General features: G+C 48.5%; 1 protein-coding gene across 2 annotated transcripts in view; it reads left to right on the top strand.

Annotated features, from left to right (window-relative positions):
* SMOX (spermine oxidase) overlaps positions 1 to 7,555 on the top strand; it is a 34,446-nt gene extending 26,891 nt beyond the window's left edge. Inside the window, exons 4-8 of one of the 2 annotated variants that reach the window (XM_066236645.1) lie at positions 2,742 to 2,915; positions 3,077 to 3,836; positions 4,487 to 4,647; positions 6,538 to 6,627; positions 7,079 to 7,555. In XM_066236645.1, coding sequence (XP_066092742.1) covers positions 2,742 to 2,915; positions 3,077 to 3,836; positions 4,487 to 4,647; positions 6,538 to 6,627; positions 7,079 to 7,216 — 1,323 coding nt within the window. In that variant the 3' untranslated portion in view covers positions 7,217 to 7,555. The remainder of the gene's footprint in view (positions 1 to 2,741; positions 2,916 to 3,076; positions 3,837 to 4,486; positions 4,648 to 6,537; positions 6,628 to 7,078) is intronic. The other variant, XM_066236646.1, reaches the window with a different exon arrangement.
* The last annotated feature ends 14,118 nt before the right edge of the window (positions 7,556 to 21,673 follow it).

Genomic DNA, 21,673 nt, shown 5'->3' with positions numbered 1-21,673 from the left:
CCAGGGGGCGATGCTCTGCCCATCTGGGGCATTGCTCTGTTGCAACCAGAGCCATTTTAGCACCTGAGGCAGAGGCCATAGAGCCATCCTCAGCGCCTGGGCCAACTTTGCTCCAATGGAGCCTTGGCTGTGGGAGGGGAAGAGAGAGACAAAGAAGGAGAGGGGGAGGGGTGGAGAAGCAGATGGGCGCTTCTCCTGTGTGCCCTGACCGGGAATCGAACCCGGGATTCCTGCATGCCAGGCTGATGCTTTACCACTGAGCCAACCGGCCAGGGCCCCAGTCCTAAGTTCTATCCACTGTACCACTACCTGATCAGGCTTTAGTATCTTTCAATGGTGCTGTGAACTGCACTGGACAAGTTAGGTAACATGCAGGCTCTGCCCTCTGATACGTTGTCATTTACATTATAACGACCCTTTACTCCAGGTTTGTAAATTGGCCAACAAACATCTATTGTCCATTTTCTGTCTCTTGGGCCTGGGAAAGGAGAAATGACCCTTGTTTTGTGGTAGTCCCTGCTCAGTGAGGCTGGCTCAGTGTGTGTGCATCCTCAAGATATTTTGTGTGTAATCCCATTGTTATTGTGTGTTTTCATGCATATACAAAGGAGACTGAATTATTAATGAGTAGATAAGAACAAGTATTCTTCAAAATGGAACTTCATGGTCTACTGGGAATTAGTCATGCTCTGATTCTCAGGTTACTGTGAGTGTTTTAAGCATGGATGCCTCTTGAGAATGACCTTCAGGGTCTTTGACTCACTTGTTCTTTTAAATGTCCTTAGAAGTACATCATCAACTTCTGTGGGTTTGCTTTTTTTTTTTTTTTTTTTCCCCTTAGAGAGAGAGAGGAGAGAGACAGAGAGAGAAGGGGTGGGGGAGGAGCAGGAAGCATCAACTCCCATATGTGCCTTGACCAGGCAAGCCCAGGGTTTTTTTGAACCGGCGACCTCAGCATTTCCAGGTCGACGCTTTACCCACTGTGCCACCACAGGTCAGGCTGTGGGTTTGCTTTTTGAAAACCAAGAGTATGAGCTATAGAAGTAAGATGGATAAAGTAGGTTATCAGTCTGGGTGGTAATACTTTGGGTCTGAAGAAAAAGGTGTTAATCATGAGGTCCAGAGATAGATTTCCGTGTGCAGCTATTAACCAATGCTGGAGGCTGTTCTAAAGGGGTGTGTTAAGCATGTGAAGCCATGCCGGAGGGTAGTTTCATAACACATATGCAGCCTCTCTCCGAGGGTGATGACTTTGAAGGGCTTCTCATTTGAATGCATTACATTTGTTAACAAATAAATGAGTTGCAATAGTATTATAGAGCTTACTCTCTGGAGTGAGACTACCTTGATTCAAATACCAGTTCTATGACTTATTGGCTGTATAATCTCAAGCAAGATAATAAGCCTTATTGAGCCTTACTTTCCTCATCTGTAAAGTGGACATAGTTATACCTACTAACTAGTGTCATGAGGATTAAATGAGGTCCTGATAAAAAGTGCTTAATGAGAATTGGGGTGAGTATTGGCTGTTACAGGTTTATTCTATTTCCCTTATGTCACGTGGGAAATATGTCATTTAACCCAGGTCAGGAGACTGTCCCCATATGAAAAAGCCATGCTCAATTAAGGCTGTCCTAGTTGGTGATTGACATAAATGTCCTTAAAAGTAGATCATCAAGGCCCTGGCCGTTTGGCTCAGTGGTAGAGCGTCGGCCTGGCTTGCAGAAGTCCCGGGTTTGATTCCCGGCCAGGGCACACAGGAGAAGCGCCCATTTGCTTCTCTACCCCTCCCCCTCTCCTTCCTCTCTGTCTCTCTTCCCCTCCCACAGCCGAGGCTCCATTGGAGCAAAGATGGCCTGGGCACTGGGGATGGCTCCTTGACCTCTGCCCCAGGCGCTAGAGTGGCTCTGGTCACAACAGAGAGATGCCCCAGAGGGGCAGAGCATCGCCCCCTGGTGGATGTGCTGGGTGGATCCCGGTCGGGTGCATGCGGGAGTCTGTCTGACTGTTTCTCCCCGTTTCCAGCTTCAGAAAAATACACACACAAAAAAAGTAGATCATCATCAGCTTCTGCTTGGACTAAATTTGTTACTCCTTAGCAAACTGGGCATTTTGGCCTCCCATCAACATAAGCTAAGGACTGGCTACCATGTTGGTTATCACCAAAGGAAAAGCCCAGGGAAGGGGAGGCAAGTTGAAAGCCTGACTCCTTAGCAGTAGTACTGGGTGAGGAATTTGCTGAGGACTCCATTTAAGGCCAAACACCCAGCATCTTGTGACTTAAGGGAGCAAAATAAACAATTTAGTGTATTTGGTTCCTGGAAAAAGGATATGTGTGTGGAACTGGGTTCTAAAGTGGGTAGTCCGCTTGGCCAGGTGGAGCCTGTGAGAGCAGTTCCTTTCCCTCAAACTGTACGGCCACCAACATTTCACTCTTCTAAGCAAGGGCCTAACCACAGAGCCTCCAGGGCCCATCCCTTCCTCACAGGCCCAGGTGGCCTTAGAGGACAGCATCTGGCAGAGGCTGGCTGTCCCGGGGAGCTTGCCATACCCAACCATGGCCCGGCTGAGTCTCAGTACAGCATTGAGCACCACCCTGATGCACCAAGGGAAGAGGGGTCATGAGCTTGCTGAGTCTGGGGACCTCTGGGAAGTGGCAAGTTTTGCGCTGGGGCCCTTCTGTCTGAGTTGGAGGTGAGCTGGGGGAGTATGTTTTCATTCTCCTTGGGTCTCTGTGGCAGGTCTATAACTTGACCCAGGAGTTCTTCCGGCATGGTAAACCAGTCAATGCTGAGAGTCAGAACAGCGTGGGGGTGTTCACCCGGGAGGAGGTGCGCAACCGCATCAGGGATGACCCTGACGACCCGGAGGCCACCAAGCGCCTGAAGCTCGCCATGATCCAGCAGTACCTGAAGGTATCTTTGCCTATGTGTGAGCTTAGTTGTGTGTAGGTACCAGGGCGAGGAAGACCATCCTGGGCAGTCAGGGCTGGAGGAGGGCACACAGTTATGAGGTCAAGCTCTGACCCGTGCCCAGCCCTGGCGGTCACCTGGATTTTTTCTGGCTCCTCCTGCAGGTGGAGAGCTGTGAGAGTAGCTCACACAGCATAGACGAGGTGTCCCTGAGCGCCTTCGGGGAGTGGACAGAGATCCCCGGCGCCCACCACATCATCCCCTCGGGCTTCCTGCGCGTCGTGGAGCTGCTGGCAGAGGGCATCCCGGCTCACGTCATCCAGTTGGGGAAACCCGTCCGCTGCGTGCACTGGGACCAGGCCTCGGGCCGCCCGCGGGGTCCTGAGATTGAGCCCCGGGGTGAAGGTGACCATAATCACAACGCCGGGGAGGGGGGCCAGGGCGGAGGGGAGCCCCAGGTGGATGGGCGGGATGAGGACGAGAAGTGGCCAGTCCTGGTGGAGTGCGAAGACTGCGAGGTGATCCCGGCAGACCACGTGATCGTGACCGTGTCGCTGGGCGTGCTCAAGAAGCAGCACGCCAGCTTCTTCCAGCCGGGCCTGCCCACTGAGAAGGTGGCTGCCATCCACCGACTGGGCATCGGCACCACTGACAAGATCTTCCTGGAATTCGAGGAGCCCTTCTGGGGCCCGGAGTGCAATAGCCTACAGTTTGTGTGGGAGGACGAGGCGGAGAGCCGCACGCTCACCTACCCACCCGAGCTCTGGTACCGCAAGATCTGTGGCTTCGACGTCCTCTACCCGCCAGAGCGCTACGGCCACGTGCTGAGCGGCTGGATCTGTGGGGAGGAGGCCCTCGTCATGGAGAAGTGCGACGACGAGGCAGTGGCCGAGATCTGCACGGAGATGCTGCGGCAGTTCACAGGTGCGGCCCTGCTTCCACCACCTCTCCATCCCCCCGCCACCCTCTGCGGGACCCTCTGGGTCTCAGGAACGGTGTGGTAGCTCTCCTCTCCACAGACTGTGCAACTGAGGTGGCGCGGCCACTGGGAGAGCTGCCACCGGGTGCCACGTCTCAGCCTCGGGCTCCTAAATTGCTGTCTGGGGCTCGAGACACTCAAAACCATAGGCTCTGTGTTTCTTCTCTCTGAGGGCTGATGGTAGAAACTGAGATGTCACCGCAAAACCTCAGATTGCCCATATCCTACTCATTGCCTTGCTAAGGGACGGATTTGTGTTTTACGGTCTCATTCTTTTAGTTGAACATCTTTAATCCACTCTCCCAGTAAAGCCCCTTAAGAACCCCTGTAGTTGGAAGGAAACATGATTATCTACAATGTTTTTTGGATATAGGAAAATTAAGGGCCAGGGAGATGAGGTGTTTTGCTGGGGTCACAAGGAGGTATGAAGGGGTACACAGCTCCAGCCTCAGCCACCCTCCTTCCCAGTCCCCCAAGACTCCGCACAGCAGGCTGGCCCTCTTGGAACCCTGAAGGTGGGTGGGACTGATCCCCTCAGGGTGTCCTCTGTGTGTGGCCATTTCTTATTCTTCTTGGCTCTTCTGACTCCCAACAGGGAACCCCAACATTCCCAAACCCCGACGAATCCTGCGCTCGGCCTGGGGCAGCAACCCCTACTTCCGAGGCTCCTATTCGTACACGCAGGTGGGCTCAAGTGGGACAGACGTGGAGAAGCTGGCCAAGCCTCTGCCCTACACGGAGAGCTCCAAGACCGCAGTGAGTGTGGGTGTGCCCAGTCTGTGAGTGTAGGGGGGTTCTGGGTGAGGAGGGGTCTGAGAGCGGCGGGAGTATGTAGTCTATGTGTGTTTGTCTGGGGGGAGGGAGGGGAAGGGTTGTGTTTACTGAGCGGTACCAAGGTGAGAGGGGTGGAGTGCCTCCTATAATGGAAGAGAAAACAAGAAATTGTGCACTTAACATCTGGAAGAAAAGATGGAATCAAATTGAGAGGCTAAATGCTTTCTTGAAGTTATAAAAACAGCCATTTATTGCTATGTTGTGCAATGTGGTGGGCATTAGCCAGATTTCACTTAAGTTAATGAATTAAAATTAAAATTTACACTTGATCTTAGCCAAAAGGCCGAAAAGCGATGAATTAAAATTTTAATTTAAAAATTGAAATTGTAGGTCCTCAGTTGCACTCGCCGCATTTCAGTTTCAATAGCCACATGTGGCTGGGGTTGCCTTGCTAGATCATGTAGCTGTAGAACATTTCTAGCACCGTGGAGCACTCTATTGGACAATATTGATTCAGTGGAAGGAAGTTTCCTCAATATGTTTTCACCCCCCCCATATGTTTTAGAATATATAATTGAGAATACTTATCCTCCCACAAATCATATCAATTATATAATTAAAAAATATGTAGAGAAAAAAATCAATATGAGAAAAATAATTATATATATATATTTCTGCTCCCATAAAGTAGATTTTTAAGTCCATCCCTGCAAGCATGCACCTACAATAAATGTTAAACCCCAGCAGAATTACATTTAAAACAATATTTTGGTGGAATTGGAGCTTCCGCTGGCCTCTCTCCCATCTGCCAATGTGGAGTCAACCAGCCAGCAAAGTGTGTTATGCCTGCCCTGGCTGTGCTCAGGGGGAGAGAGGAAAGGGCTCTCACCTCTGCTATAGCCATCCTCCTAAAAAGCAAAACAAAACAAAAATAACTATGGCTTACACAAGACAGAAGTTTACTTCTATCCCATGCAAAGGAATCCAGAGTGGGTGTCAGGACCTCGTGTCATTAACACCCTGCTCCATCTTCAAGGCCTCCTTGTGGTCCCAGAGGGCTGCAGAGGCTGCTGCTCTTGCATCTGCATTTTAGGCTGGAAGGAGGCAGCCCCTTGGGGCTAAATTGGTGTCTCTAAGCAACAGTGCATTGGAAGATGATAGGCCAGAACTTAGTCATATGACTATACCAGCTGCTGGAGAGGCTAGGATGCATCATTTTTATTCTGGATGGCAGTGGACCCATTTAAAAATCAGGGCTTTGTTCCTGAGGAGAAAGGAGAATGGATGTGGGAGTAGTAGGCAGCTTGCCCTCTGTCATAGCATGAGGTTCCCCTTTCGGTTTGACCACCTCTGTGTGTTCCTTGTTGGTGGGTTAAAGCCTCACTACTCAAAGTGGGTGGTCCATGGGAGCATATCAGAAATGCAGACTCAGCCCACTCCAGACCTGCTGAATGAACAACTCTACCAGGGTCCCAGCTGGTGTCTTTGCACATTCAGTTTGAGGTGCCCTGGGATAAAGTCCGAACCCAAGCTTAAAATGCGAGCACGTGTGCTTTGCCAGGACCCTACCTACACAGCCTGCTTTCTTGAGGTTGAGACCTGGCTGTACCAAAATTGTCACTGTCCCCTGAACAAGGCCTGCTTCGATGCATTTTTGCCCCCACTTTCCTTCCTCCTTAAATGTCCTTTGCCTGTTTGTTTACCCAGAGTCTTCCAAGAAGCAGCCCAAAGGTCCGTCCTCTGGGAAGCTTTGTGTGTACCCCTACCCCCGACCTGAGCCTTTTTTCTGGGCTCTGAGTGCCTCACCCAAACACCCATCACGTCACTATGACACTGTTAATAATTGGGTTTCGTGTCTGGCTTCCCCACCAGCAAGGAAGCTCCTCAAAGCAGCAGCCTGGTCACCTTTTATCTTCCAAGTGCCCAGAACAGTCCCTGGATCCTAACAGGGGCTCCATAAAGGTTTGTTAAATTACCGCCTAACTTTATTGAGTGCTTATGTTCTTCCAGGTTCTAAGTGCTTTAGATACATTATTTCACTTAATCCTTCCAACCACCCTCAGAAGCAGGTGGTATAAATCCATTGTGCAGCTGAGAACACCAAAGCTTAGGGAGGTTAAACTGCTTTCCCTGAGTTCCCTGGTAAAGAGGCATCATGAGCCTCTGAGACTGCAGAGTCAGGACTCCTAAAAGCCTCAGGGCAGACAGAACTGAGGCCTGGTGTCTGGGGCAGAACAGGGGAAGGTAGCCAGGTGGGGTGGGCAGCTCCTCATTCTGGGGAAGCAGCAATGCCTGCATCTCAGATGCTTGCTCATTCCTCTGACTTGTCGTATGGATGGGGGTCTCTGGGGCAGACAGGCAGCCCCTTGGCCTCTCCTGCCCCTCCCCCCTCACCTCGCCATCGCCCTCCCAGCCCATGCAGGTGCTGTTCTCAGGTGAGGCCACCCACCGCAAGTACTATTCTACCACCCATGGTGCTCTGCTCTCTGGACAGCGTGAAGCCGCTCGTCTCATCGAGATGTACAGAGACCTCTTCCAGCAGGGGACCTGAGGGCCTTTGTTCTTGCTGAGCATCTTCCTTAAAGAACCACTAACTCGTGACTGCCAGCCCTGTCCCTTGATGCCCTGTGTTCCTAGTTTCCTAATCCTCTGTAGAATGGATTTGTATCCTTTGTAGAGCTAGACACCCTGACTGGCTTCAGAGCTGGCCCCGTAGCTTTCCTTTTCTCCCTGCTGGTGGTGAGTAGGGTGGGGCCTGTTGACTTACCTCCGTGCTCTGACCTCTGACCTCTGACTTCCCCATGCCTCCCCTGCCCTCCCCCCCTTGTCATTGTAAGTGCCTTCAACACTTTGCCTTTTGGGATAATAAAAGAGGCTTGTCCTTTCTGTACTCCTCAGCCTCTCTCTTCTGCTTTTTATCAGTCTTGTGTGTGTGTGAGTGTTTTAAATTACATTCCCTTTGAGTGAGGGGATTGTGGGGGGAGCCGTGGCCTGGCTGTGCCCCCAGAAAGGAGGTGCCTACTTCTACTGGAAGGGATATCCCCTCGCTTCATTCTGTTTGTGGTGTTTTGCCTTCCTGCTGGAGAGATGCCTTGGGGATAAAGGCTCCTTACTGCCCAGCCCCAGCTCCCTCAGAACGGCCGGCCCGGGACTGCCTGCTGGCTCTCTGCTGGCCTAATTGAGTGATATGGCCACATGGAGTGAAGGTGAGCTCCCTGGGAGGGGACACCTGTTGTGGTTCCATGCCAAGCTCAGCTACGTTAATTATTAATCAGTGTCAACTGGCCTTGGGGCCCGGGATCAGGCCCTCGGGTGGCTGCTGTTGACTTGTAGGGAGGTGGATAGTCTGGCCATAGTTTTGGGCAAGGGGATATCCCTAAGTGTTGTTCACCTGTGGTATTCCAAGGGCCCACTTCTTATTGGGGGTAGTCTTTCCTGCCTTTTTTTTTTCTGAGTGAAAAACACACACATACACACACAGATGCATCTCTTACATATACTTACCCATCTATACACACACACTCCCACACAGATGCACCATCTCACACCCTTCCACTCCCTTCCACCCACACACAACCACATCTGCACACATACACATCGAACCCGAAAGAACACTGAGTCATTTTTTCACTCCAGATTTCTACTGATAGATTTCAGAATCTATGGAGTGGAGGGGTTGAGTGGAGGAAGAAGTGAAAAGCCAGGTGGGCCGCTTGGTCTAACTCCGTATGAGCTTAGGGTGGGTCTTCTTGGAAGTTCAGGGCACTGCCCTTGATGTGACCCTATACGCGCTCCCCTCTCACCTCAGGTCATGGTGGAACTGCCCACCATGCAGACATACCTGTACACACGCCTACCAGCACCCACCCGCATGCACGCTCACCTGCATGCACACATCTAACAGGCACCTTGCTTTGCCAGGGTTGGTCCACCACACATCTTAGTGGAGTTTATGTCAGGGATTTATATTCACCTAATGAATAACTTAAAAATATATAAGTATAGGCAGTCCCCAGGTTATGAACGAGATAGGTTCTGTAGGTTTGAAAATGTTTAAGTAGTTACATGCACAGAAAGGTAAAAATAAATACTATGTTAAGACAAACACCTGTCTAAGTTGCATTTAATAGGTCAATGTACCTGTTCCAACTTATATACAAATTCGACTTAAGAACAAACCTACAGAACCTATCTCATTTGTAACCTGGGGACTGCCTGTGTCTATATGAAAATATTTTGAATAGAGGGTCTATCGATGTGGGTCTTCAAGCTCAAAAGTCATAGAAGGCTGTACTGAAACATCTGCCCCACACCTGCCTCAGTGCCATGGCTGCCCCTCACAGCCCTGTGCTTGGGAGTCCTGTGTATCCATTTCTAGATATAAGTCCATAGAAATATATACCCTTCTCTGTCCTTTTTATGCAAAAGTGACAAATTATTCATCCTGTCCACATTTTGTTTGTTTTAGTGAAGATAATGTATCTTGGAGCTGTTTCTTTTAGTAAGCGAGAGAGGGACAGACAGAAAGGGAGAGAGATAAGAAGTATCAACTCATAGTTACAGCACCTTAGTTGTTCATTGATTGCTTTCTCATATATGCCTTGGCTGGGGGGCTCCAGGCAAGTCAGTGACCCCTTGTTCAAGCCAGTGACCTTGGACTCAAGCCAGCGACCTTGGGCTTTAAGCCAGCGACCTTTGGGCTCAAGCCAGTGACCATGGGGTCATGTCTATGATCCCATGCTCAAGCCAGTGACCCTGCACTCAAGCGGTGAGCCTGTGCTCAAGCTGGGTGAACCCACCCTCAAGCAGACAACCTCGGGGTCTCGAGCCTGGTTCCTCAGCATCCCAGGCTGACACTCTATCTACACTGCGCCACCACCTGGTCAGGCTATCTCGAAGCTCTTTTCAAAATCAGTACTTAAACAGACAATGTAAATTTAGACCTTAGTTTGGTCTCCTTCCTGGCCCCAAGTTACTGGGTGGGAAGCACCTGTTAATTTCACCTTGGGAGGCACTGATCGAGCCAGACTCTCTCCACGTCCTGGATTTCATCCCACTAACTGCGATGTGACAGCAGAAGTGGCCCATCATATAAATAATGGGGAAGAAAACCATACGTAGATTCTCAGGATTGCAAGTGTAGGAATTTTTTTTTTTTTAACAGAGACAGAGAGAGAGAGTCAGAGATAGGGACAGACGGACAGGAATGGAGAGAGATGAAAAGCATCAATCATTAGTTAGTTTTTCGTAGCACTACCTTAGTTGCTCATTGATTGCTTTCTCATATGTGCCTTGACCATGGGGCTACAGCAGACCAAGTAACCCCTTGCTCCAGCCAGCGACCTCGGGTCCAAGCTGGTGAGCTTTGCTCAAACGAGATCAGCTCGTGCTCAAGCTGGCGACCTCAGGGTCTCGAACCTGGGTCCTCCACATCCCAGTTCAGCGCTTTATCCACTGCGCCACTGCCTGGTCAGGCAAGTGTAGGAATTTTAAAGGACTCCGTAAGGATGAAAAGGCCTGAAATGTTTATTTGCTGATGGCATGTCGTGAGCTTCATATGTGGGCAAGAGAGGGAGAAGGTATTTGCTTAGTGCCAACCACCTGCCAGGCAAATGCCAGTTGTAAATGCTGGGCACATGGTCTCTTGATGTGACATGGATGACAACTCAGGCTGGGGAGGACAATTCATCCCCATGGGGCAACAGAATCTCTGAGAGTTAAGTAGTGTAGCCAGTGTCACTCAGGTGGTGGTGCTGAGACGGACCCGCGGCCTGTCTGACTCCACAGTACAGACTCACCCTATTGCACATTGAAAAGGAGAGGCTTGTGCTGCCCTCCACCCCCAAATCTAGGCCATTGCTGGAGAGAGTGGAAATGGGTACACCACACTGGGAGACTGTGTGGCAGGTTCTACTAAAGCTGGTCACATGCCCGCCAGCATATCCGCCCGAGTATACACACCCCAGAGAGGCGAGCGCACACGCTCACCGAAAATACATACTACAATACAATGTTCATAGCACCACAGTTTGTAATAGCTAACGCTGGACACGTGGAAACAGCTCCGATGCCCATCAGCAGTAGAATGGACAAACTGCAGTATCTCATACAGTGGAATAAAATGAGCTGATATTTGCGACAGCTATTAATCTAAAAAATATTAGTTGAGTGAAAAGAAGCTAGACACAAGGCTACAGGCACACCTTGTTTTATTGTATTATACTTTATAGACATTACGTTTTTACAAATTGAAGGCAAGCCCTCCACCAGCAAAAGGATTATGAGTTGTCTTATTGTGATACTTGCTTTTTTTGCACTGGTCTGGAACCGAACCGTACTATCTCCTAGGGGGTGTGCTTGTATATACCCTATATTTTCTTTTATACGAAATTCAAGAGCATGCAAAGCTAACGTAAGGTGGTAGAAATGAAGGGACGGGGGTGGTGCTGGGGAGGGAGGGTGGGGCTACTTTCTGGGTTACAGAAGTGTTCCATATCTTGATCCAGGTAGTGCTTACATAGATAAATACATTGATATAAATGCATTGGGTTATAGACTGAAGACTTTTTACTTTTCCGTGTGCCTGATACAACTCAATTTACAAAGTTTAAGAAAGGGGTCTGAGGATGCCCTCCGCTTGGTCCTCCCATCCCAAAACACAGGGCTGTGTTGGCCCAGCAAAGTTTTTCCTTGCAACAGAGATGCTGCATGTGAGAGGAGGACCTGCTTATGGCCTTGTGGCTCTCTGGTGGTAAGGGTGGGCCTTGCATTTACATAGGATGTCACCGGTTCCCGGACCCCTAGCCTGGGTCTCCTCATCCAGGCATCTGCAGCTGCAGAGCGGAGGAAATCCAGGTTCCCCGAAGCACTTGTGGGGACTGTGCCAGCTGAAGGGGCAGGGAGCAACCCTGGGAGGGAGGGAGGGAGGGGGGCCTTGGGGACATAGGTGGGGATAGGTGCGGGAGAGTTGGCCAAAGCAATCAGACCTCCAGTGCACTGCCTCCATATCAAACAGTTGTGTAATGTGGGCAGCACTTATGAGTTGCAGCTTCAAAAGCAGATTTAATGCAGATAAACAAACAAACAAAAAGCAAGAGTCATTCAGAAGTGAGGAGAGACTAGATGTACCAGGAACACAGCATGCGTTCCTTGCTGGGACTATTGCTGACACAGTGTTGGCATTGATTGAAACCCAAAGGACTTGATCAGGGGTGGAAAATGTGGCACGCTCAGGCCAACACCAACACCTGCTATCCAGTTCCTATCACTTATGGAAGGCCACCTGAGAGGAAAGTTCTTTCCTGGCACCGGCTTCTATGTAGACTGGTTTGCACTGTTCCTTGCTGCTGGCATCAGGGCATCCATGGACAAGGTGTTCAGCTGTGGTTTAGTGTCACCCTCAGAGACGTGCTGTCAGGGGCCTGGGGTCCTGTCTCTCCCCATCTTTGCTGCTACTGGGTAGGTGAGCAGTATGTTAGCTCTCCCTTCATGGGAGCCCCTTGAATGTCTGTCCTGCCCACAGATGTGGGAGTGAAGTGTCTCTGGTTTGAGTCACCCAGCATTCACTTGGGCCTGTTGGGATGAGCCCAAGGGTAACCCCGAGGTGCAGAGGGAGATGAACTGCTGGTTCAGTGCCAGGGAGCTGCCTGTCTAATGAATGGTCTGTCAAACAGAATGGCAGTGTTTACATGAGGCCGTGCTTTCTCGTAATGACTGGCTGGGCTGTTTGTGGAGGCTCCTTGCCATTTGGTTAGGATAATCAAGTGGCAACAAACAGAAGGATTTGTGGTCCTCCCAAGGTGGCACCCAGGACACCTAAGCTTATGTTCGATATTTCATATAAGAAAGGAAGGGTTGGTCACAGCCCTGCTTCATTCACTTGGACGGCGGATACAAAAGCTGTTCTCGCCTCCCACAGTTCTAGCGGTGGTCGCTGGACACTGATTTGGCAGGAGTGTTCCCGACCGGGTTTGTGAGGGGGTCATGCCAGGCATGTTTTATTTCGGTGAGCTCGGTATCTGAGATTTTGATCTGTGGGATGCAGTGTTCCCCCTCCGTTTCACTGCAGAGCTCATTGCTACTTTTGTCTTGGATCTGTCGCTTTCCCTCTTTCATATGTGGGGTGCATGGGGTCACATCTGTCCAGGCCTAGTTCAAGGCCACGATTAAGACCAGATGGCTTATAGCTCTTCCCTCCCGTTTCTGAGCTACTTCAGTATCGTTTCCAGCTACACGAGCCATTGGTTCTCTTTTTGCTTTAATTAGCTTGGATTCGGCTTTTATAACTATCATAGTATTAATTTAATTAGTCCTGACTAATTAGAATTGGCTCCAGGAGTGGGCTTTTCAATTATCTATCATTTCACCAGATCTTTTTCCAATATTCTTAATTCTCTTGCTGTTTGTGCTGCGAAAGCCCAGTAGTGGACCCACTGTCCCCTGTCTCCACAGCTGAGTCACCAATAGGCACAGCTGGAGAAAAACACGAAGCCTCACCTGCTGGCCGAAACACAGCAAAGCACACAACACACCACCTACAGGAGATTTCATGGGCTTAACATGTCCAAAGCAGAACTCTTGATCTGTTCCTTTCCAAATCTATTCTGCTTGATTTGAGAAGCGGTCTCAACATCTGGCTCAGGGCAGACCCCTGAGCCATGGACTCCCCTTCCTCTTTCACACTGCACATCTGGTCATCAGATTTGCCATCAGCAGATGTTGGATCTACCTACGAGACACATCCTGAATCTGATCACTCGCAACTGCAACTTTCTCCCCTGTTGCTCTCATCTCTGCCATCGGCGCTGCAGTCGCCTCCTGCGTGGGGTTCCTCCTTCCGTGCTCGCCCCTTAGCCCGATCTCCACACAGCAGCCGGTGTGAGCCTTTGAAAATATGAACCCGGTCACGTGCTTCCCTGGTTTCCAACGATCTCCCGAAAAGGTGATTTCCAGCGCCTTCTGTGATTTGTCCTCTGGCTGCCACTTCCGGCACCCTCCCTTGGCCCTGGTTGTCCCTTTTATCTGGAATGCGGCACCCTCCCTTGGCCCTGGTTGTCCCTTTTATCTGGAATGCGTGTCCCCAGATATTTGCAAGTCTTTTTCCTTCCCTGAATTCAGCTCTCTGCTCGCTGTCACTACTCTGGGAAGACTTCTATAAGCACCCCATTTTCACAGCTCTCCTGGTACTCTGCTCCCTCCCCTGGTCTGTTTCCTCATAGCCCTTCTCTTTCCTTTTGTCATGTTTTTGTTTGTTTATTTATAGTTTTAGTTACTTGTCTGTATCCTTCTCTCCCCAATATAAGTTACAGTGTCCAGATTCATACCCTGTGTAATAGTAATTTATCAAATATTTGCAGAATGAATGAACAAGTGAAGAAAGAAGTCAAACCGAATGGTGCCAATTTCTGGACCCACCCTCGGTGCTGGCTGGCACCTGCCTGGGTTTTCCTTGTCACCCTCTGCCTCTCCTGCGTCTTCACTGTCAACAGGCAGCCCGGTCTCCTGCGTCACAGACAAAGTAGACGCCAACTGGAGGCAACTTCCTCTCCAGATCTACAAACAGGCAGCCTTTACACCGGTCCTTTTAGACCCCCCCATCCCCCTCCACACACACACAAAGGAAGTGTGTGACCCTCCACTGTGGATCCCATGTCCCAAGCTCAGGGACTTGTCTCATCCGTTCCTCTCCCCCTTCTCTCTGGGACATCCTTCCTTTCCACATTTCAGTGTGTTCATGTCTTTCCCATTACCCACCCACCTCTTGCTACCACCTTCCCTTGGCCTCCCCTTCATAGTCAGGCTTCACAGGTCCTCTCTCTGCATCTTCACTATTTTCATCCTTTGGATTGTTGGTGGTGGGGAGCGGTCTCAGGTTGCTGAGGGAGACACAGGAAGGGCTGGGCTGCTGCCCCTTCTCACCAAGGCTGGGAGAAATGGGGCGGAACTGCCTCATGGACTGAACCACGTCCTCTGGTGCCATCTGCTGGCCTTATTGGGCAACAGCCCTCTTGCTGCAAGGAGAAGTTTTCCGGATTCTATGTGAGCTTTACTGAATTAAAAAAAAAGGCAACAAAAACAATAAATCACAGAAAGTGATTAATATTTAATTAATTAATATTAAATAAATAAATACGATTGTAACTTATTCTAGAGTATCATTTATTTTTCATTCTTATCAGTAAATACAGGCCTTGGCCCCCCCAAGATGAAATCTTTTCTTCATTCACCCATTCATTCAGTCACTATTCATTCACCAGACTTTTAGTGACTTCCTTCTGTATGCCAGCCTCTATGCTAGAAGATTTAATTATGCTTCAATAAATAAGTTTACTAAATTAATAAATAAGAAATGCGAGCTTATCTTGTTCCCCAAGTGCAACTGGACTGTGTTATTTCAATTCTTTTAAATTTGTTTTTCTATTTTTATTTATTTAGTTACTTATTTTCCTTTAAATTTGTTGCTGTTTGTTTTCTAGCGCAGGATATGGCCTATCTTGGTATATGGTCTATGGCGGTGGTCCCCAACCCCCGGGCTGCAGACCGGGTACCGGTCCGTGGGCCATTTGGTACCGGTCCGCAGAGAAAGAATAAATAACTTACATTATTTCCGTTTTATTTATATTTAAGTCTGAACGATGTTTTATTTTTTAAAAATGACCAGATTCCCTCTGTTACATCCGTCTTAAGACTCCCTCTTGACGCTTGTCTTGGTCACATGATACATTTATCTGTCCCACCCTAAAGGCCAGTCCATGAAAATATTTTCTGACATTAAACTGGTCCGTGGCCCAAAAAAGGTTGGGGACCACTGGTCTATGGTGCTTGCAAAAGGTGTGTTTTCTGCTGTTGTTGGGTGGTGTGTTCTATAGGTGTTGATTAGACCCTGCTGGTTGATGGTATTGTTGATTTTCTCTATATCCATGCTGATGTTCTGTCTAGTTTTTTTTTTTTAATTTTTATTTATTTATTTATTTATTTTACAGAGACAGAGAGAGAGTCAGAGAGAGGGATAGACAGGGGCAGACAGACAGGAACGGAGAGAGATGAGAAGCATCAATCACCAGTCCTTCATTGCGTGTTGCAACACCTTAGTTGTTCACTGATTGCTTTCTCATAGGTGCCTTGACCGTGGGCCTTCAGCAGACCGAGTAACCCCTTGTTGGACCCAGCGATCTTGGGTCCAAGCTGGCGAGCTTTTGCTCAAACCAGTTGAGCCCACGCTCAAGCTGGCGACCTTGGGGTCTTGAACCTGGGTCCTCCGCATCCCAGTCTGATGCTCCATCCACTGCGTCACTGCCTGGTCAGGCTCTGTCTAGTTTTATCAGCTGTTAAGAGAATAATGTTGAAGTATCCGACTATAATTGTGTATGTATTTATCCTTTCAGCTCTATCAATTTTTTTTGTACCAATAGACTTTAGAACATCTTTAGAGTTACAGAAAAAGTAAGTAAATAGAGTCCCTCTCATTTTCCCCATTGTTAACATCTTCTATCAATATGGTATGTTTTTACAACTAATGAACCAATATTGGAACATTATTATTAACTAAAGTCCATAGTTTATTCAGATTTCCTTAGTTTTTACTTAATACCCCTTTCTGTTCCAGAATTCCATCCAGGATACCATGTTACATTTAGTTATCATGTTTCCTTAGGTGTGTTCCCTCTTGGTTGTGACGTTTTCTCAGACTCTCCTTGTTTTTTGTCCCAAGTAATAAAGATGGTATTCTATATTTTAAAGTGATTCTTAAAGTTTTATTTTATATATTTAGACCTTTAGTGGATTTGTGGCACGAGGCAGGAATCCAAGTTTACGCTTACTCCTCATTGTTGACTACTTGTTGGATAATTCACCCTTTCCTCACTGATCTGGGGAATAGGAAGAATTTAGTTTTTGAATATTGATTCAGACTTGGTTAAATTGTAAAGTCTTTTATCAGTTTGGCTTATATAATCAGTCACTTTTCTTGTTTTTTTTTTTAGGTAGATTAGTTTAAGTGCAAAGTTTGATACAGTTTCTTTACTGTCAATATATGTACTGGTTGTTTCTTTTTTTCTTTTCCTTATTACCTATAGTATAACTACTGGTACAATGTTGAGTAAAAGTGATATAGGGATTGTAGCCTTATTTCTGACTTAATGGGAATGTTTATAAAGTTTCTAATAAGTATCCCGTTTGCTCTGTTTCTGGATATCTTCTATCAGGTTAAAGAAATTCCCTTCCATATTAGTTTGTAAATGTTTTATTACGAATGAATATTGGATGTTATCAAACGTATTTTCTGCGTCTGTTGAGATGATCATAGGGTTTTTATGTTATCTATTAATGCGTTAATTGCACTGATAAAATTTCTAATGTTTTTCTTGTATTTTTGGGACAGTCTTTACCTCATTGTATTAGTCAGCTTAGGCTAAATTCTGCTCTGGTAACAACCCTTCTCCCCCAAATCTTAGTGAATTACAACGGAAGTTTATTTCTTGTCCATTTCACATGAGGCCAGAGGATTGACTTTATGTCCTGGGCTTGATGTCAGTGAATAGGTATTCCTCTTGCAGAAAGTACCCAGCAGGTTGGGACAATGACTGTTTTGTCAGTAATACAATCTACTACATTGGTCACGATATCCTTATTTTAATGAATTGCTGGATTTCGTGTGCATGTATTTTTAAGGCTTTTGCAACTATGTTAATTATGTGTTTCCTGGAGATTTAAATAACTTACTTGCAAAACTGGCTGGACTTAGTGCATTTTTGGGGAAGTAGATCTTTGACTATCATTTTAATTGATTGCATGGTTAATGTTCTGTTAACATTTTCTATTTTTTTGGAGGGGTACAATTTTGGCAAGTTAATTAGAAAATTGGCCTTTTTGTGTTGGTTTAAACATTTACTGGTCTAAAATTGTTCAAGTATGTATTCTCTTTTGTGACTTCAGTTATGTTCCCTTTTTGTTTCAGATTTGTTGTTTTCATTGTGTTTGCATCAACCAGGCTTTGTCAGAGGGTCTTTTTTCTTCTTTGAGTCTATGCATGTTTTGGAACACCTATCTGTCTTTTGCCTCATTATGTATGAATGCCACCCTATTTAGCTTAGAAAGCTACCTTCTCTTCTTAGAGCTACCTCTACTCTCCAAAGAACATTTACAACAGGATCTCATTTGATTCTTACAAAAAATAGTGTGAGTTGGGCCCTAGTGACAATTGAAGACACTTAGGGCTTGGTGGGGTGAGGCCCTTGTTCCAGGCCGCAGGAGTTGGTAATCCACCCTGGACCAGTGCTTGCTAGCTCAGAGCATGAGCTAGATTGGTGTTGCCACTGATGGTATATGATGGCAAGAGTGACCTCAATTCTTCCCTCCTCCCTGTGACTGCATGCTTTGCCTTGTGACCTTGAATCTCCTCCCACTAAAGAGGTTGTTATGGGCTGAATTATGACCTCCCCACCCCCAATTCTTTTTTTTTGTGTGTGTGACAGAGACAGAGAGAGTAAGAGAGAAGGACAGATAGGGACAGACAGACAGGAAGGGAGAGAGATGAGAAGCATCAATTCTTCGTTGCAGCAATTTAGTTGTTCACTGATTGCTTTCTCATATGTGCCTTGACCAGGGGGCTACAGCAGACCGATTGACCCCTTGCTCGAGCCAGTGACCTTGGACTCAAGCTGGTGAGCTTTGCTCAAACCAGATGAGCCTGCGCTCAAGCTGGCGACCTCCGCCTGGTCAGGCCCCCAAGCCCAAGTCTTATGTTGAAGTCCTGATCCAGCTTTCTGAGTTAGACTGGAAGATTATCCAGCAAATATTCAATCACTTTCTTCTCCCTCTAGGAGCAGAGCATATCTTCCTGGCCCATTGACTTTGGGCTTGGCCATCTCACCTGTTTTGGCCAATGGACTGTGAACAGTCATTATGCAATATAAGCAGAAGCTTTAAACACATTTGCACAGTTGGGTTTGGCATCTCGTGTACTCACTGTTTATCCTGAGACTAACATGCCCCTGATAGCTGATGTTTCAGGGAGAATATGGAAAAAAGGGAAATAGATCTGGCTGAGTCCACAGAAGCTTGAAACCAAAACCTAGGACCTGCAGACAAACATTTAAGTAAGAGAACAAATCCTTGCTCTCGTAACCTGTGAACTTTGGGATGGCTTGTTTTCCAGCATTATCATGGCAATAGCTGACTGATGCACCTCTGCTTGGGGGAGTCAATATTCTAAAAGGGATATTTCTAGGCACTAGTGATAGAGTGAGCAATGGACTTATAGACAAGGAAGCCACCCAGAATACAGGGGTGGCTCAGCCCCAGCAAAGCACCTTTGTCGGAATGGGCTGAGGGATTCAGGTTCCTGGAGGATGCATGGGGCTTGGTCACCAGGCAGGGCTTCACCTCCCTGTGTGTCCTGCCTCTGTTTCCATGACACATCCCTATTCATGTTTAATAGCTCACGTTCAAGCAGCTATTGATCAGCTTTCGCCTGACTTGCAGCTGTACCCTCAACAGATCCAGTGTGCTAGAGATGTCAGTCATTACCTGCTCTACTCCCCCATCTAGGAGAATCACTCCATCCATAGGCTCTGGTACACAGACAACTGTGTTTGTGCCACATGATCCATCCCATTCCTATCTGCCTGCACAACTATACAGACTTCTCCCCAAATTAGTTAAATCATAGGCTAGCCTGTGACCAGCCTAGGTGGCTTGGTTCAAAAGATGAGTGAGACCCATCTGGGCGTCTCTCTGAGGAATGGGAATTAGGACTCCTTTGGTTTTTGACAGGACAGAGAGTTGGACACAGACAGCATGGTGGAGTCATGTGAGTGGAGAACCCTGGAAGTGACAGAGTCAGCAGTTAGACAAGCATGAGCAGGACTGATAGGCCAGGTACAGAGTGTCAGCAGGCTGGAAAGTGCCAGGTGCTTAGCAATGGGAAAAATGTTTTATAGGCTGGAATCAGACTCCCAGGGTGACCTTTCCTCCCCTAATATATTGCTAGTCACGTGGCTTGGACATCCTGACCTTTCATACCACTAGTCACGCAGTTTGGACACCCTTGGAGGAGGAATAAGGGGGCCGGAGAATAGCCTCACACGACTCCCATACGAGCTCTCGCATGACCACCCCCTTATGCATTAAGCCCTCAGGACTGAGGCTCTGACCTGCATCAAGTAACCTCAGGAACAGAGCCTCGGGTCTGCTGACCCCAGAGACAGGGGTTTGGTTAAACTAGAGATGACATTTAGGTCTCAGTTGCATTTCAGCTGCAGGCTCAGAAAAGCAGTGAAACAAGCTGAAGCAATAGCACAACTGACTTCAGGAGCAGATGCAAGGACGAAGGACCCCCTGCCCCAGCTCAGACCGGTCGGTGGAGACTGGGACCCTGAAAGGACACACCTGGGAAACTGATGAACAAGCTGTTGAGATCCTCCCCTAAAATTCCTGCTAGCTGACTTCTTTCACCTCTGTGACTTTCTAAATAAACTTTCGCTTATATTTGAGTTCTTGGCTCTGAATTCTTTCTTAGCTGAATTCAAGGACTGAGGTCTAAGTTCTAACTGCCAGTAACAGAAGGACTGCCACAAATGTCAGGGTGAGGTGCCCAGAGCTGCCTCCTATGCACCCCTCATTTTGACGCCTGGCTCAGAAAGCCCAGCCTGCCACGGCCCCCGTTTCTGGATTTCTTCTGGGTTCCAAATTCTTCCTGCAGTTTCCACCTCTTTCTGACCCAGACCAGAGCAGTGTGAGAATGTCGGCCGGGCCCCATTCAGCGTTTCCCTTGTGCCCCTGCTCCTGCCAACAGGTGGATGGGGAAAGGGCAGACGCGCCAGCCCCAGCCAGCAGGAGAGTGAGTGCAGTGCCCACTCCCCAAAGGCTCTGCTCCCAGCGACACCTGGGCCCACCAGGCTCCCCAGAGAGCTATTCCGAGCAGAGAGGCTGCGGGACCGGTTTAGCCTTTACAAGCATCTGGTTTTCTGCTTCGCTAAAGCCGTAGGAAAAAAAAAAAGAGAGAAATTCTTTCCAAGTGGACGGTGAACATGTAACCCCTTGGGGGTGAAGTGGGATGGGAATAGAAACAGGGTCAGGAGGGCACTGAGGAGTTAGAGCTCTGACAGATCACCGAGGGTGGGGACACTGAGGTCCCATCCTTTCCCCAGTGCCGTCAGCGCCTGGAAGAGGCGTGGTAGGGAGGGCCCTGCGGGAGGCTCCAGGTAGGAGGGTGGAGGACACGTGGAGCAGGTGTTCCTGCACGGGTCTGGATGCAGCTGGCTCTCAGGCTAGGGGAGGACTCAGGCTCTAGCTCCTTGAGGACTGACAGGACCAGATGGGGTGAGGGTCTCACAAAAATGGTGCTGTGGAGCCATCTACCAGGTGGGCAATGGTGTCGTGTCCTGAGGAAGAGTTAGTGAATCCACAGATCCGATATTTAGTGAACACTTAGATCCAGTCCTGAGCAGCCCTGGGGATAGACAGCTCTCTCCCCAGTGGACCACATATAGATTCCATCAGTGGACTCGAAGCCGGGTGATGTTGGTGCGAGCTATCAGGGAGACTGAGGGGTGCTCAGGGACTAGTTCTGGGCAGGGGATCTGGGAACGAGGTCTTGAGAAAACGGTGAAGTGTGGAGAGGACAGGCAGACTCAGGGCCTCGAGGAGCCTGAAGCCTCGGCACCAGTGGCTTGTCACGCCTGCAGCAGATAAGAGGGCTTTGCAGTGGATAAGAGACTTGCATTTGCGGCGTCTGGGGGTCATCCGGGGGAGAGGGAACACACATCTGGAGCTGGAGACAGACCCTTGGGAACCATTTATGTATGAGAGTGAAATGATTTGGAGTGGATGAGATTGTGTGGAGTTGAGAAAAGGAAGGAGAAAACCCCGGGGGACATTTAAGGTCAGAAAGAGGCGCCTGCGCAGGAGTGAGAGAAAGCGTGGTCAGGGGACCAGAAGAAATCCCAGGGGCGTGGCTCAGGAAGGGGAGGGACATTTCAGGAAGCAGGCGTGGCCACTAGCGTGGACT

Source organism: Saccopteryx bilineata, chromosome 6 (assembly GCF_036850765.1).
Source record: "Saccopteryx bilineata isolate mSacBil1 chromosome 6, mSacBil1_pri_phased_curated, whole genome shotgun sequence".
Classification (NCBI taxonomy): domain Eukaryota; kingdom Metazoa; phylum Chordata; class Mammalia; order Chiroptera; family Emballonuridae; genus Saccopteryx; species Saccopteryx bilineata.
The sequence above is the reverse complement of the archived record's forward strand: the minus strand, read 5'-3'. Positions and strand labels throughout refer to the sequence as shown.